The sequence below is a fragment of the Bombina bombina genome, chromosome 6 (genome assembly GCF_027579735.1).
Source record: "Bombina bombina isolate aBomBom1 chromosome 6, aBomBom1.pri, whole genome shotgun sequence".
Lineage (NCBI taxonomy): Eukaryota > Metazoa > Chordata > Amphibia > Anura > Bombinatoridae > Bombina > Bombina bombina.
The window spans coordinates 835,170,795-835,187,961 of record NC_069504.1 but is presented as its reverse complement, the minus strand read 5'-3'; the positions used below and the strand labels follow the sequence as shown (position 1 = coordinate 835,187,961).

The following is a 17,167-nucleotide window of genomic DNA, read 5'->3' as shown; positions in this document are numbered from 1 at the left end:
ATTAAACATCAAACCCCAGACATACTATTCGGCTTCTGTAGGCCTCGTCAGTGAGGTGTCAACCTGTCTTGGCTCCACACTAGGTAGATGACCAGATCATATGTTCAGCAAAAGAAGCACTGTTGAAGTACAGTTTTAACAAAAATATAAAACCCAAACAAAAATATGTTCCATAACCATGCAAGAATTGCAGCTGCTTTGCAACAAAAACTGATAAGCCTGGTCAGGAGGGGCATCACGTCTACTTGACAGTGGCAGCAGTCTTCTGCTCTGGAAATTCCAGCTCTTATTTGGGAATTTACTAATGTGTTCAAATCTCTTGTGGGCGTTATTAAATGCATTTTTTATAAGATTAGCAATGTAACAATTGCATGCTCCTATCAAATTGGGGAATAAAACAAACTAGAATATGGGTAGATTACCCTGTCAGTATAGATTTGAGACAATCTGATGCAAAAAAATGTTCTCATTAATAAAGCTCAAACTAATGAGCGTTATTTATGTCTAGGAGAAACAGCAGACACGCTGCTTGCCCTCCGTTACTGCAAAGAGAGGGGTGCTTTGACTGTAGGCATAACAAACACTGTTGGAAGCTCCATATCACGGGAAACTGACTGCGGAGTTCATATCAATGCTGGACCTGAAATAGGTGTTGCCAGCACCAAGGTGAGATGCAACTAATTTTGCCTATCAATTTGTATGTGAAGGTAGCAGAAATACCAGCAGGCAATTCTGAATTTAATAGGCATTTTACATATCTGTAATTGTGCTTGGTTGGTTTGCTACCAGAGAACTTGACCTTTTCCATTACCCACAGTCCTCATTTTTTTGCACTGGTGTCTGATAGGTGTCTATTTTGCTTTCGTAGGCCTACACCAGTCAGTTTGTGTCCTTGGTGATGTTTGCCCTTATGATTTGTGATGATCGAATATCCGTGCAGGGACGTCGCAAACAAATCATTCAGGGGCTGAAGATCTTACCAGGTAAGAAGTGCTTTATTTTAGTTGGAGGTACAACATTATTTGTAATTCAGCAGGTCAGCATACGTCTGCTTTGTGTAAAATTGCGTATGAAGAGTAAAGTATAAAGAGAATATTCAGCTGCATCTGTTAGAATCCACTTTAAATCTTTATTTGAAAGATGGAAAAATATTTAACATTCTTTATGGTTGTCCCTTATACAGAAATAGCCTTAGCCTACACAAGTGATGGCGGACCTTGACACTCCAAAGTGCCTAAGTATCATGGAAGATGTAGTTCTGAAACATCTGGAGTGCCATGGTTCACCGTCACTGGCCTACACTGTATAACAAGAATGCTATGTCTTCTCCAACCTTTTACTCCTTTCCTAAATTCCATTTCTTTGTGCACCAATATATGTAAATTACTCTGCACTCTATATTCAAAGCATTAGTTTTATAATACTAGTAAAAATCTATCTTGTTAGGGAGATATGTGACCCGTCCCCCCTTCCATGTCCTCTTTGTGTGGATCAGTATAGTGAGTCTGCATTACTCCCATGTGCAGAAGCAGGAAGTGCAAGTGATGTGGGCTTAAAAGAAAGTTGTGTAGTAAACAAAGCCTTGCAGTACACTTTTTATTTTTGACCCCCTTTTCTTTTACAAAGATATGACGAGTCCACTGATTTCATCCTTACTTGTGGGATATTAACCTGCTTACAGGAAGTGGCAAAGAGCACCACAGCAGAGCTGTATATATAGCCCTTCCCCTCCACCCTCAGTCATTCTCTTTGCCTGTGTTATACTTGGAAGACATGGTAAAGTGAGGTTTTAGTTTCTTCAATCAAGAAGTTTTTTTATTTTAAATGGTACCGGTGTGTACTATTTTCCTCAGGGGGTTATGGAAGAAGATTTCTGCCCTGAGGTTGATGATCTTAGCAGCTGTAACTAAGATATATACGCTGGTTCCCACAAGATTTCTGAAGGTAACAGATGAGACATCTTCAGTGTGGAGACCGGTTTCATGCTACAAGCAGCATTAAGGTATGTGCAGCCTTATTTCTGAGGAGACTTGATATATCAGAATTGGCTGACATGTGTATCCCAGTAAGGGAATGGGGGTAAGCAGTAACCAGTTATAAGAGGGATACTGAGAGACCTATGGTTATGTTTTTATGACATTTGGGCTAAAGATCATTGTTTCAAGACTTAAGCAATGTGAAAGACACTGGGATGCTTAACGGGTTTTATTGGTTAACAATATGGCCGTAGGTTGTGTTAAGGGGTGAAAGATTCCACATGGTTTTATTCTCAGACCGTTTCTCTATGCGGTTGTTTGTTTTTTCATCGTCGGTTCTGGTGGGCGGGGCCTGTTTTTCACGCGCTCAGACGCGCACTTCACTATGACTGTAATAGAAGCAGGCATTAGCTCCGGTTGAGCCCAGGCTACTATTTAGTTATCCGGATTGTTGATACGTCGGTTGATGGTACCCTGAAGGCAGGTAGGCACGGTTGTTAAATTTAACATTTTTTAGGCATAAATGTCTCTTAGTGGTTAAATTCTCCTTTTTATCTTGGGAATGCAATATATTTGGGAACGTTTGCTTAAGGATTACGAATTTTAAAGCCTTAACGTTTCGGAGCAGTTTTGAAAAATTGTGCACTTTTTATTTTTTAAAGGCACAGTACACTTTTTTCAAAATATTGTTTAAATCAATAAATAAAATGTTTTAACAACTTTTGTGGTTATTACTAGTCTGTTAAACATGTCTGACATTGAGGAAAATCATTGCTCTATGTGTTTAGAAGCCATTGTGGAACCCTCTATTGCATTTTGTACCTCTTGTACTGAAAGTCTTTCATTGTAAAGAGTATATTTTAGGTCATGAAAGTGTGCAGAAGGATGATTCTCAGTCTGAAGAGAATCAGGATATGCCATCCAATTCTCCCCAAGTGTCACAACCTTTAATGCCCACACAAGCGACGCCTAGTCCTTCTAGTGCGTCTTATTCTTTTGCTCTGCAGGAGATGGCTGCAGTTATGTCAACTACCCTTACTGAGGTATTATTTAAATTACCAGTGTTACTGGGTAAACGCAGTAGGTCAGGTATTAATGTGAATACTGAATCCTCTGATACTTTATTAGCTATTTCCTATGTACCCTCAGTGTTCTAAGTTGGGGGTCAGGGAATTACTGTCTGAGGGTGAAATTTCAGACTCAGGGAATGTTTTACCTGCGACAGATTTGGATGCTATGTCCTTTAAATTTAAGCTTGCACACCTCCGACTTTCTTCGGGAGGTTTTTTAGCGACTCTGGAGGAATTACAATAGGGTCACAATCATCCAGAGAAATTGTGTAAGATGGATATATATCTAGTAGTACCTACTTACACTGATGTTTCTCCGGTTCCTAAGAGAATTTCGGAAATTATAAAAAAGGAATGGGATAGACCAGGTATACAGTTTCTCCCCCTCCTACTTTTTGTTTGATAAGTCCCGAACGGTGTCTGGTATGGCAAACGGTCCCTAAGGTAGAGGGAGCTATCTCTACCCTAGCTAAGCGTACAACTATATCCATTAATGACAGTTGTGCTTTCAAAGACCCTATGGATAAAAAATTAGAGGGTCTACTAAAGAAATGTATTTATTAATCAGGGGTTTTCTTTTTCAACCGATGGCTTGCATTGTTCCAGTAACTACTGCAGCAACTTTTTGGTTTGAGGCTCTAGAGGAATCTCTCAAGGTTGAGACCCCATTAGATTACATTTTGGATAGAATTAAGGTAGCTAGTTAATTCTTTTACTACTGATATCACTTTTCAAATTACTAAATTAGTTGCGAAGAATGCAGGCTTTGCTGTCTTAGCACGTAGAGTGCTGTGGCTCAAATCTTGGTCTGCTGACGTCTCATCAAAGACTTAGCTTTTGGCTTTTCCTTTTAAAGGTAAGACCCTTTTTGGGCCTGAATTGAAATCATTTCTGACATTACAGGAGGTAAAGGCCATGCCTTACCTCAGGATAAGTCTGTTAAGATGAGGGGTATACAAAACTATTTTTCGCTCCTTTCGGAATTTTAAAGGACTCAACTTCCTCTTTTTCCACAAAGCAGGAAGGGAATTTTTAACCAATCTAAATTAGTCTGGAGACCCAACCAGAACTGGAATAAGGTAAACAATCCAAAAAGCCCGCGGCTGCTACTAAAACAGCATGAAGGGACGGCCCCTGATCCGGGACCGGATCTAGTAGGGGGTAGACTTTCTTTCTTCGCCTAGGCTTGGGCGAGAGATGTTCAGGATCCCTGGGCACTAGAAATAGTGACTCACGGGTATCAATTGGTTTTCAAGATTGTCTGTAGAGAGGTGTTCTTACGCTGTGTAAAGACCTCTCTACCATGGGAGTAATTTGTCCTGTTCCAGAATTGGGACAGGGGTTTTACTCAAATCTTTTTGTGATTTCCAGAAAAAAGGAACTTTCAGACCCATTTTAGATCTCAAGTGTCTAAACAGGTTTCTCAGAGTCCCATCGTTCAAGCTGGAGACTATACGAACAATCTTAACAATGATCCAGGAGGGTCAATATATGACTACTGTGGACTTGAAGGATGCTTACTTTCATATTCCTATCCACAAGGATCATCATCAGTTGCTAAGGTTTGCCTTTCTAGACAAACATTATCAGTTCGTGGCTCTTCCCTTCGGGTTGGCCACAGCACCCAGAATCTTCACAAAGGTTCTAGGGTTTCTTCTGGCGGTTCTCAGACCGTGAGGCTTAGCAGTGGCGCCTTTTCTGGACGATATTCTAATCCAGGCATCCACGTTTTCACTGACAAGATCTCACATGGACACAGTGTTGTCTTTTCTGAAAACTTACGGTTGGAAGGTGAACATAGAGAAAGTTCAAGGGTTCCTTTCTTTGGACTCTGATAGACTTAGTAGCTATGAAAATATTTCTGACAGAGGTCAGAAAATCAAAGATTCTATATATATTTGCCGAGCACTTTAGTCCATTTCTTGGCCATCAGTGGCTCAGTGTATGGAGGTAATTGGATTAATGGTAGCAGCAATGGACATTGTTCCGTTTGCTCGCTTTCATCTCAGACCACTGCAACTGTGCATGCTCGGACAGTGGAATGAGGATTATGCGGATTTATCTCCTCAGATAAATCTGGATCAAGAGACCAGAAACTCTCTTCTTTGGTGGGGACTTGTTTTGCAGACCCTCGTGGGTAATAGTGATAATAGACGCCAGCTTTTTGGGCTGGGGTGCAGTCTGGAATTCCCTGAAGATTCAGGATGTTTGGACTCGGGTGGAGTCTCTACTTCCAATTAATATTGGAACTGAGCAATATTGAATGCGCTTTAGGCGTGGCCTCAGTTGGTTTTGGCCAAATTAATCAAATTCCAGTCGGACAATATCACGACTGTGGCATATATCAATCATCAGGGGGGGAACGAGGAGTTCCTTAGCGATGATAGAAGTATCCAAGATAATCTGTTGGGCAGAGGCCCACTCTTCTCATCTGTCAGCAATCTATATCCCAGGAGTAAAGAACTGGGAAGCGGATTTTCTAAGTCGACCGACTTTTCATCCGGGGGAGTGGGAACTTCACCCGGGGGTATTTGCCTCATTTATTTTCAGATGGGGCAGACCAGAATTGGATCTGATGGCATCTCGATAGAATGCCAAGTTTCCAAGATACGGATCCCGGTCAAGGGATCCTCAGGCCGAACTGATAGAGGCCTTGGCAGTGCCTTGGTTGTTCAGCCTAGTTTGTGTTTCCACCGTTTACTCTCCTCCCATGCGTGATTGCTCGAATCAAACAGGAGAGAGCTTCAGTGATCCTAATAGCGCCTGCGTGGCCACGCAGGACTTGGTATGCAGATCTAGTAGGACATGTCCTCTCTGCTACCATGGAAACTTCCATTGAGGCAGGACCTTCTCATTCAAGGTCCTTTCCAGACATCCAAATCTAATTTCTCTGCAGCTGACTGCATGGAGATTGAACGTCTGATTTTATCAAAGCGAGGATTCTCTGATTCGGTCATCAATACTTTGATACAGGCTAGAAAGCCTGTCTCTAGCAATATCTTTCATAAGATATGGCGTAAATATATTTATTGGTGTGAATCCAAGGGTTACTCATGGAGTAAAGTCAGGATTCCTAGGATTCTGTCTTTTCTCCAAGAAGGATTGGAGAAAGGGTTATCTGCAAGTTCCTTTTTAAGGGACAAATTTCAGCTTTGTCTATTCTATTTCACAAACGTTTGGCAAATTTGCCAGATGTTCAGTCTTTTTGTCAGGCTCTATCTAGAATTAAGCCTGTATTTTGACCCATTACTCCTCCCTGGAGTTTGAATTTTAGTTCTTTGAGTTCTTCAAGGGGTTCCGTTTGAACCCATGCATTCCATAGATATCAAATTGTTATCTTGGAAAGTTCTGTTTTTGGTTGCTATTTCTTCTGCTCGAAGAGTTTCTGAGCTTTCAGCGCTACAGTGTGATTCTCCTTATCTCATTTTTTCATTCTGATAAGGTGGTGTTACGTACCAAACCTGGATTCCTTCCTAAGGTTGTTTCAAATAAGAATATTAAGAAAGGAACAACAATTTCCTGATTATGTCCTAACCCTTCTTTTAAGAAGGAGCGTATGTTGCATAATTTGGATGTGGTCCGTGCCTTAAAGTTTTACTTACAGGCAACTAAGGATTTCCGTCAATCATCTTCATTATTTATTCTGGAAAGCGTAGGGGTGATAAAGCTACGGCTACCTCTTTCTTTTTGGCTGAGAAGTATCATTCGCCTGGCATATGAGACTGCTGGACAGCAGCCTCCTGAAAGAATTACGGCTCATTCTACTAAGGCTGTGGCTTCCACATGGGCTTTTAAAAATGATGCATCTGTTGAACAGATTTGTAAGGCTGCCACTTGGTCGTCCCTTCACACTTTTTCCAAATTTTACAAATTTGCTTCTTCAGAGGCTATTTTTTGGGAGAAAGGTTCTTCAAGCAGTGGTGCCTTCTGTTTAGGTTCCTGCCTTGTCCCTCCCTTTCATCCGTGTCCTATTGCTTTGGTATTGGTTTCCCACAAGTAAGGATGAAATCCGTGGACTTGTCATATCTTTGTAAAAAAAAAAAGTAAATTTATGCTTACTTGATAAATTTAATTTCTTTTACGATATGACGAGTCCACGGCCCACCCTGTTCTTTTCAAGACAGGTTTTTCTTTATATTTTTTATAAACTTCAGGCACCTTTTAGCCTTTCCTTTTTCTCTTCCTATACCTTCGGCCGAATGACTGAGGGTGGAGGGGAAGGGGAGGGGCTATATATACAGCTCTGCTGTGGTGCTCTTTGCCACTTCCTTTAAGCAGGAGGTTAATATCCCACAAGTAAGGATGAAATCTGTGGACTCGTCATATCGTAAAAGAAATTAATTTATCAGGTAAGCATAAATTTACTTTTCCTATAATTGATCTGAAAATTGTGGGCTTTCCAATTACCCGAAGCTTCTATAAGGCATCGGTGCCCCATGTTGAAAACCTAGATTTCCATTCTCTAATCTCTTTAGCAGAGGATATTAGGGACATAAAATGTGTGAACAATGGTTGTGTGTAATATAGCAATATTAAAGGGACATTAAATATTAGTTAGCTTAACATTGCTTTATTCCACACGGCCGTTTGCTGTTTTTAACACACAGTGTGTGCAACAAACTACTTGTTTTACTTGCCAAATGGGCATTTACAAATCCTCAGTGTAGCCCCTGCCTATAGCTAGGCATGCTTAGATTGTCTAAGTTAAAATACTTTTAAAATGATGTATATGTTACAATGATTTATATTTAGTGTAAGCCACCGGGTAGTGCTTTTGTTATTACAACAATGAAACAGCCAGTTTGAGATATACAGTGTGTGTGAATTTTTACTTATTTCTTTACATCTGAACTTTGTTCCGATGTAGACAAATAAGTCCTGTCAGGAAAGGGGGAGAAACTAATCACAGCACACTGTCCCTTTTTAAAAATTCTGTACATTGCAATATCTACTTATATCAAATGAAAAATTCATTGTCTAACTTTATTGGTGTGTACATATCAGTTTAAAGTTGTGTTTAAACTATAAAGTTATGAAGTTAGTTGTGTTTACTTATGAATGTAAGCAGAGTGCACTACATTTTACATGTGTTTCCAATCCATGTTGTTTCTCTACAAAGATATCTGACTAAGCTGGCTGAATACTTATTGAAATCTAAGTTCAGGGACTAGTGAATCAAGATGGTAAAACACACCCATAATGAGTATGTGTATAAAAAATAAAAATAAAAAATTCTGCTCTATGAACACAACTCGGAGCAGCATAAGCTGCTTAAACCCCGGCAGAGATAAACCACTGAAAACATGCTCGCTTTGAGTGATTGCCAGGCCCTTTTCTCGCAAGTGTGTAATGCTACATTCGGGCAGGGGATGTAAAGGGCCTACAGCTCGTTAGCTTGAGAACCAGCCTGCGTGGCTGGTGATCTGAAAATTGTGGGCTTTCCAATTACCCGAAGCTTCTATAAGGCATCGGTGCCCCATGTTGAAAACCTAGATTTCCATTCTCTAATCTCTTTAGCAGAGGATATTAGGGACATAAAATGTGTGAACAATGGTTGTGTGTAATATAGCAATATTAAAGGGACATTAAATATTAGTTAGCTTAACATTGCTTTATTCCACACGGCCGTTTGCTGTTTTTAACACACAGTGTGTGCAACAAACTACTTGTTTTACTTGCCAAATGGGCATTTACAAATCCTCAGTGTAGCCCCTGCCTATAGCTAGGCATGCTTAGATTGTCTAAGTTAAAATACTTTTAAAATGATGTATATGTTACAATGATTTATATTTAGTGTAAGCCACCAAGTAGTGCTTTTGTTATTACAACAATGAAACAGCCAGTTTGAGATATACAGTGTGTGTGAATTTTTACTTATTTCTTTACATCTGAACTTTGTTCCGATGTAGACAAATAAGTCCTGTCAGGAAAGGGGGAGAAACTAATCACAGCACACTGTCCCTTTTTAAAAATTCTGTACATTGCAATATCTACTTATATCAAATGAAAAATTCATTGTCTAACTTTATTGGTGTGTACATATCAGTTTAAAGTTGTGTTTAAACTATAAAGTTATGAAGTTAGTTGTGTTTACTTATGAATGTAAGCAGAGTGCACTACATTTTACATGTGTTTCCAATCCATGTTGTTTCTCTACAAAGATATCTGACTAAGCTGGCTGAATACTTATTGAAATCTAAGTTCAGGGACTAGTGAATCAAGATGGTAAAACACACCCATAATGAGTATGTGTATAAAAAATAAAAATAAAAAATTCTGCTCTATGAACACAACTCGGAGCAGCATAAGCTGCTTAAACCCCGGCAGAGATAAACCACTGAAAACATGCTCGCTTTGAGTGATTGCCAGGCCCTTTTCTCGCAAGTGTGTAATGCTACATTCGGGCAGGGGATGTAAAGGGCCTACAGCTCGTTAGCTTGAGAACCAGCCTGCGTGGCTTTGCATCTGAGGACCCTGTCAGTCTTGGTAAATGGGGCCCATTATTTGTTTATACACAGGGGTTAAACTTATTACTGTAACTTACCAGTCAGAGGAAAGTTAGGAAAGAAGAGGTTACTAGTCCACTCAATGTTAACTATAACATGGATGGCCAGTTAGCCTGTGTGCCATATAAGGCCCTCTGCACTAGTTTTTGCAGTGAGCGTAATAAAACTAAGAATGTGTGCCATAGTTTTTGTGGTCCAAGGGAAATAAAACTAAACTGAGGGGCTTTTGGTGGGTGGACAGACAAGAGGGCTATGACTCACGAGTCCACTGGAGGAGAACACAGCACTCAGAAAATATGATGCAATCTTCACTAAATCTGGAACTGTCACTGGATATTTTTGCAAATATTTTATTTGTGCATTTTGTAGCCATACATTTATGTGGTTAGGAGTGTGTTTACAAGGGTCTGAGGTCTCCATCAAACCGAATCCACATCACTAGGAGCCCATGTGGCCCCTGAAATCAGTACTGGTGGAGTCTGTGCCCCCCCTTCCCCTTGTAGAACAGGGCTCACAATGTAAGGAAAGTGTAAGGCGGTTGCACCTTTACAAATATATTGGCAAGGTTTCAAAGATGTCAATCGGTATGGCCATACAAAAAAGCTGCCACCATATTTGTAAAGGAAGGCTGCACCAGTACATATCTTCGGATGTTGACAAACCATGTGGGAAGGAAAAACACAGAGAAGCAGTTCCCCTTGCTCCTTTGTTGCAGCTGGCTTGATTTCAAACAACCAGAAATAGCACGGTTGAATGGGGAGGCTCCATATCAGTCGTTGCCCTGGTGTCCAGAAAGGATTAGTTGCACCTCTGTATGCTTATAATATAATTTTGCTCTAAAAAAAACAAGAACAGGTTTAGGTACCTTAACAGTTGGGAAGATAACATGCAAGGTTTTTTTTTACCTTTTTTTTTCCTTTCTTTGCAGACAACATTAAAGAAGTATTGAGTATGGATGATGAGATTCAGCAGTTGGCAACTGAGCTGTACCAGCAGAAATCTGTACTTATTATGGGCCGTGGATATCACTATGCAACCTGCTTGGAGGGAGCTTTGGTAGGTAGTGCAGCTGCTTCTGTGGTGGAACTGGATGTGATTAAATGCTTGTCCCAGCCACTCTAAACCCCCCCCCTTTTTATTTTTTTACTATGAAATCTTATATAGTGATGTAAGGGAGGCTACCAACACCCATAGTCTGGAGCATGGTTTAGTGATGTCCTAACTGCATTAGGGTTTTAAACATATTTATTTCTTTATAAATCTTGCCATATCACTTTTGTAATGGCCTTTCCAAGATTGCTGCAGACAAAAATGAAGGGACGCTAAAACTGTATCATTATAGTGTATAGACAGTGTCACTTCGTTTTGGTGGCTGTCATCTTGGAAAACAGTCTTTTTCAAGAGCATTCACAAATAATTTGCTTTACAAACAATGCTATGTTTGTAACACAAATTATTTGTGTATGTTCTTGAAAAAGACGGTACTGACCGTTGAAACATGTTGGGCTAAATAAAATCTGCTTTTTATGAAAAAGCTGGTGAAACCTTTCTTTGAACACTTGCATACTCTCATACTGTGAGCATCTACACTTTGTATTACGTTGTATGGATACAGCATTTCAGTGCTATATATCTTATCACTTTGAAGAAGCTGTGGAATACCCCCCCCCCCCCCCAGTGAACCGATTGGAACCTTTGGTGAACCGGCGCCTCCCTCTGCACACACATAGATTTAGGGGAAGATAGGGTGGTATTTCATGGGAGGGGCTGTTGAATGTACCCATAGGCTAAAATCCCTAGTGTTAACAACCAAGCAAAGACCCAGTGTACCAAGCCATTTCTGGTATTGCAACCACTGCAGGCTATAAAGCCCATCTACCATGTTTTGGATATAAAATTACCTGGAGTACACATCAGCTCTGCAGTTTTTCCAAATGCATTTTTCATTTAAAATAAATGTAATATTATCGTATCTTATGGTTCTGCTTCTTCTCCAGAAAATTAAGGAAATCACATACATGCATTCGGAGGGCATCTTGGCAGGCGAATTGAAACATGGTCCCCTAGCCTTGGTAGACAAACTCATGCCAGTTATTATGATCATCGTCCGGGATCACTCTTACACAAAGTGCCAGAATGCGCTGCAGCAAGTTGTTGCACGACAGGTAACGCCACAACCTGTTCACCTCAGATGATCTTTATACATTTTTGCTGTTGACTGTTTTATAAAGGATAGAACACTTTACTAGTTAATCTGAGACAAGAGAAACCTTAATACCTTCTACTCAATGTTTTTAACTTTCTTTTCTATGCTGTCTACAATAAAGTTTTTTACATTACTATGTTCTGCACTTTCTCAACCTATTGTATCAACTCAAGCCATTTATTAATAATAATTTTATTTTTTATTATTTTAAATACACTCGTGCAGAATTAGTTGAGTCTGTTAGTCCATTCTACTCCTTAAAAAAAAAAAAAAAAAAAGTATGCCACATATAAAACCTAGCATTTTTACTATAGCCGGTGTAAAGGGCCTCAGATCAGATGTATTCCCTCATATGTAAGATTTTGTGTCTGAATATGTTTTAGAAGTAAATTTTGTAATTTTCCATTTTGCACTTTCATAAAAAGGTATATTTTGACATGTATGTATGTATGTATACTAGGGACAGCACAGCTTCCTGTGAGTGCCCGTGTGCTGTCCCTAGAGTCACAGGCAGTTAACCCCAGACAGGTCTGGGTGCAAGAACCATAGGGAAAATTACAAAACAAATTAATACAACACACAGAGAGTCCAGCACTCACTTACAAGCTCTCAGCTAAGGTTTAAAAGCAAAAATGGAAAGGGGACAGCATAGCTTCCTGGGGACAGCACAGCTTCCTGTGAGTGACTGTGAGCACCCAGGGCTGAGCATGTTGCAGGGTTATGGGATGTGTACCCGGTCTGGTATGTGAGTGGAGTCCCCTTCCGTGTTTTGTATATGTCTAGGGTGATTACATATTCCTGTGCACCCTTCCCTTGTTCAGTTTGTTTGGATTTGAGAGCTTGCATTGTGTGGCTGTTTTAGGGTCCCAGGTATTGGAAAGGACCTTCACGTGGTACCTGGGCTTGTCTCATTTGGCCAGATGCGGTAACTAGCCTTTCTATTTTTGCTTTTAAATCTTAGCTGAGCACTTGTAAATGAGTGCTGCACTTTCTGTGCGTTGTATTAATTTGTTTTGTAATTTTCCCTATTGTTCTTGCACCCAGACATGTCTGGGGTTAACTGCCTGTGACTCTGGGGACAGCACAGCTTCCTGTGAACACCCAGGGCTGAGCATGTTGCAGGGTCATGGGATGTGTACCCGGTCTGGTATGAGTGCAGTCCCCTTTCGTGTTTTGTATGTGTATATATTCTACATTATAAGAGAAACATTATTTCTCTGTTTAGTAATTTTCATGTTGTACGATAAGATTTTATTCACAATAAGAAATTTTTTTTTTTTTAAATTCACATACAAACAATTTGTCCATTTTCAGGGCAGACCTGTGGTTATCTGCGACAAAGAAGACACAGAAACCATTAACAATGTCAAACGCACTATTAAGGTACCTCACACAGTGGACTGTCTGCAAGGAATACTAAGCGTTATCCCTTTGCAGCTCCTTGCGTTTCATCTTGCTGTTCTGAGAGGATTTGATGTAAGTTACCATGTTTTTTGTTTGTTTGTTTGTTTTTTTGGTGGGGGGGTTGTTTTTCCCTCTAGAAAGTCTTGTTTTTGTAAAGGGTTTTTCTTCTCTTAGGGTTTTAATATTCTTTCATTTGCCATAGAATATATTACCTAAGGAGAATTCACAGATCTTCCTTGCAAACATTATTTTTTAAGTTCTATATTTTTTTTTTTATTTAAAAAAAAAAAAAACACCTTTTATCACTCTTGTTACACTATGAAACGTATATGCTTTTATGTAAGATATTACGCTATCACAGCTTGCCGTTAAAATATTTGTGCAAAAGCCATGCTACTTTCAATGTTTTGGTCAGAAATCATGGTGAGGTTTACATTATGTTGGATCAAACTTGGGGGGGAAAACCTCACACTTCAAGGTATGGGACATGGAAAAAAGACTTGCCAGGTCTCAATATAAGCACAAACCTAAAAGATTGCTGCCTCAAAAATGACAAATACCTTTATTTCTTCCAAACTGGGTCCATAGGTGCAAACGTACATTTCAGGCCTGCAATAGGCCCTTAGTCATGTTTGCACCTATGAGACCCAGTGCGTGGGCATAGTCTCAATTAAGATCTGAGATCCTCTAGTTAAGTCACCACGTAGTGTAATTTCATGAATCTTTATTACACTGTTTTTTTTGTTTTCTTTAATACAATTATTCTCTTGTGGTTTTGTTTTTTAACTTAGTTTCTAAACTTGATGTTTTCTAACTTTTTATTTTTATTCAGGTGGATTGTCCAAGAAATCTGGCAAAGTCTGTCACAGTGGAGTAAGCCAAGAATAATACACCGTTTTTGGAAGACACTATTTTGACTTGTACCATTACCCTCCATTTTTAAAACTCATTTTTTTTTATTTTTGTATTTATGTTCTTTTATTATGTATTGGCACTTGAGATTATTTGCAGATCTTTCCTATTTTGTTGCACCTTTTTTCTAGTTTGAATAATGGATCTTTGAGAAATTTGCTTTCTTTAAACTGTAACTCTCCCCATATCCTTGCGAATTGCACTGACACATTTTTGCCACACCATGACCAACCAATGCTACTTGTCCACTTTGTTATAGTCTGAATGTAGATCCGACCCATGTTTACAGAACACTATTTGCATTAGGAAGTAACTAGTAGAGCTTCTTTAAGACAGGCTATAAGTTACTACCTGGATGTTAATGCTGTGTTGGTGCAGTAGTCAAATTGCATACGTTTCTATGCCAGGGAGAGGGCATCTATTGGTAATTCTTCTACACTGGCATATAAACAAAGATGGACAGTGGTAAAATGTGTAATTTAGTGTACGAATTGCCCGACTGTGCTAATTTAAAAAAAAAAATGTATGCTTCGTAGTTTATTGCTGTTTGATGGGCATATCCAATCTGATCAAATCACTGTGTAAATGGGTGAAGTTAGTATATTTACTCTATTTCTTTACATTACATTTCTGGTTGGTATTGGGCAGCAAAATGCTCTAGCAGTGGGCAATGTAAAATCCAATTTATTTATTTTTTATTGAAATTTCCTATCGAAATCAACTAGGTTTTGCATTCCTGTTGTGCTCTAAATTTAAGTAGTTTGCTGACAAGCCATCTTTGTTGTAAATTATACTAACTACTTTTACTATTCAGGAAACATTTGTGGGCTAGTTCTCATTTTAATGGTACGTTAACATGGTAACAAAAATCTTCATAGACTTTTTTTTCGTTACTATCTGTTAACGTTAGACCTAGAATGTAATATAGCCCATTACCTGTTCTGATTAACACCTATAATTACAACTGTTCCTGGAAGCATTCATCTGGAAGTTGATGTTAAAGTGCTTTGTTTTGAAATTCTAGAATGAAATATTGGGCATTAGTTGAGCCTTTAATTTGTAGAAGGAAAAAAAGATTGAAGTCCACACAGTCATTTTTGGAATTGTTAAGGATTACACAATGTAATTGTTCTGTTATTGCAGGGGTTTGCATAAAATTTTAAAATGCTCTAAAAGAGCTGCTGCTGAATCATTTTAAGATTCCGTTTGTTGTTTAATCAAACTGTGATATTCAGAAAAGAAATCTATTGTACACTCTAAGTTAATTGCAGTAAATCTATTTTCCTTCTAGTGGTTTTAACTAGCACAATTCTAAACTGACATACAGAATGCATAGGCAGTGAAAGCATATGATTTGCTAACCAGTTGTTGTCAGTCATGATAAAGGACCATATAAAATATATAATTTATTTTGGCAGCTGTGGAATTATGTAACTCCGCCCACAAGGCTCTTTCCAGTTCCCTGTGGGACTGTCTGAATACTGTTCAGAATTGCCCATTTTGCTCATTTACCGTAAGAGCCTTGTGGAATCAGCAAATGTGTAATTATGTGACATGACACAGACTCTATTGATCAAATGAAGGAATTTGGAGATTTAAAATATGCACTACTTGGGAATAGCAACCATGAAGACAATGTGACTGATGCTTTTTGTTATTTTTTTTCTATGTTCCCTTTTAAACATTTTGTACCCAGTCTACTATATTGCTACTTAAATAGCATTTAGTCATGTAGATGTTATATATAAATATATATAGAAATAATTTTTTGTTGTTGTTTTAACTGGAATAATGGGTATTTCAATGAAATTGAACATAGGCGTATTGCAGTGTTTTTTCCTAATCATGTACAATAACATTGCAGAGGACCAAAGATACGTTCAGTGCATATTGTAGAAAGTACCCCTGAATTCATGTGAAATAATAAAACATTTGGACAAAGCAGCCATCATTTTGCCTTTTTTTTTTTTTTTTTTTTTTTTTTTTTTAAATCCAGCCTTATTGATACAGAGACAGGAGTATTACAATATAAACCTTAAACAAAGAGAAAACCATAAGAGAACTCAAATTTTAAGATGCATTTCAGGCAGCTGGTTATTTTTAACAGTAATTAATGAAAAACAAATGTAATCTTGATAAAATCAGTACATTTAAATTTCTAAAAGGTCCTATTTAGAAATGAGAAATGTGTTATGTATGAAATGGCTATGTCGAGATTTGTGTCTAAATGTTACTCCTGAGTTTAATATCTGTGTTTTGAACTTAGCTTTATATAAACATTTTTTTAAATAAAGCTATCTGTTTCAAAGCCAGACATAAGCATATCACCTGTGTAACCTCTGCTTTATGGCTATGGTGCTAGAGAAAAAAAACTTTTTAGGGATATTTAAAACTTTCCTCTACTCCCCCCCCCCCCCTGTCCCCTACCTTCAGTATAAAAAACAGTTCTCTCTACATAGCAGCTTGTTTTTTCTGTAAGCATTGCTATCTCCTCTAGAAGCACTGGTTATAAAACCTGTCCTTAGGCCTCCTTAACAGTCTAGAATTTGAGGATATCTTTACTAGAACAACACTACATAGAAAGAAGCTAAAATGGTGATGACGTTAAAGGTAAAGTAAAGTCAAAATATTAAATTGTCATAGTCTAGATAGAGCAACTTTCACATTTTACTTCTATTATCAAATTTGCTTTTTTCTCTTCCATGTGTCTTTAGCAGTCTATGGAAATATCGTTTGCAGCATTGTTTTTAAAAGTGGTATAAAAAGTTACAAATACTGCTGCCATAGAGCGCACGCTCTTGAAGTCCTATGAGCCCATCTAGATTCACTCTTTCACCAAGTATTATAAGACGACAAAAATTTGATGATAGAAGTAAATTGGAAAGTTGTTTAACATTACATGCTCTATAAATAAATATAAATAATAAATATATAAAGTTTTCATAGATAAAATTAAAAAAAAGTTAAAGCTTTATTTCTGTTTAAGGTAGACAACCCAAGGTATTGATTCTAGGCCCATTTTGCTATATTTGATACCACTATTTGACCGCTAGATACGATCATATCCTATTTGGCAAACTTTGGGTTTTTCAC

General features: G+C 38.4%; 1 protein-coding gene across 4 annotated transcripts in view; it reads left to right on the top strand.

The window, feature by feature from the left end:
- Nucleotides 1-16,018, top strand: part of GFPT1 (glutamine--fructose-6-phosphate transaminase 1) — a 93,013-nt gene extending 76,995 nt beyond the window's left edge. For all 4 annotated transcript variants that reach the window (XM_053718209.1, XM_053718210.1, XM_053718207.1 and 1 more), the window contains 6 exons: nt 509-666; nt 869-983; nt 10,481-10,608; nt 11,550-11,717; nt 13,073-13,234; nt 13,995-16,018. In XM_053718209.1, coding sequence (XP_053574184.1) covers nt 509-666; nt 869-983; nt 10,481-10,608; nt 11,550-11,717; nt 13,073-13,234; nt 13,995-14,039 — 776 coding nt within the window. In that variant the 3' untranslated portion in view covers nt 14,040-16,018. The remainder of the gene's footprint in view (nt 1-508; nt 667-868; nt 984-10,480; nt 10,609-11,549; nt 11,718-13,072; nt 13,235-13,994) is intronic.
- Nucleotides 16,019-17,167: the final 1,149 nt, after the last annotated feature.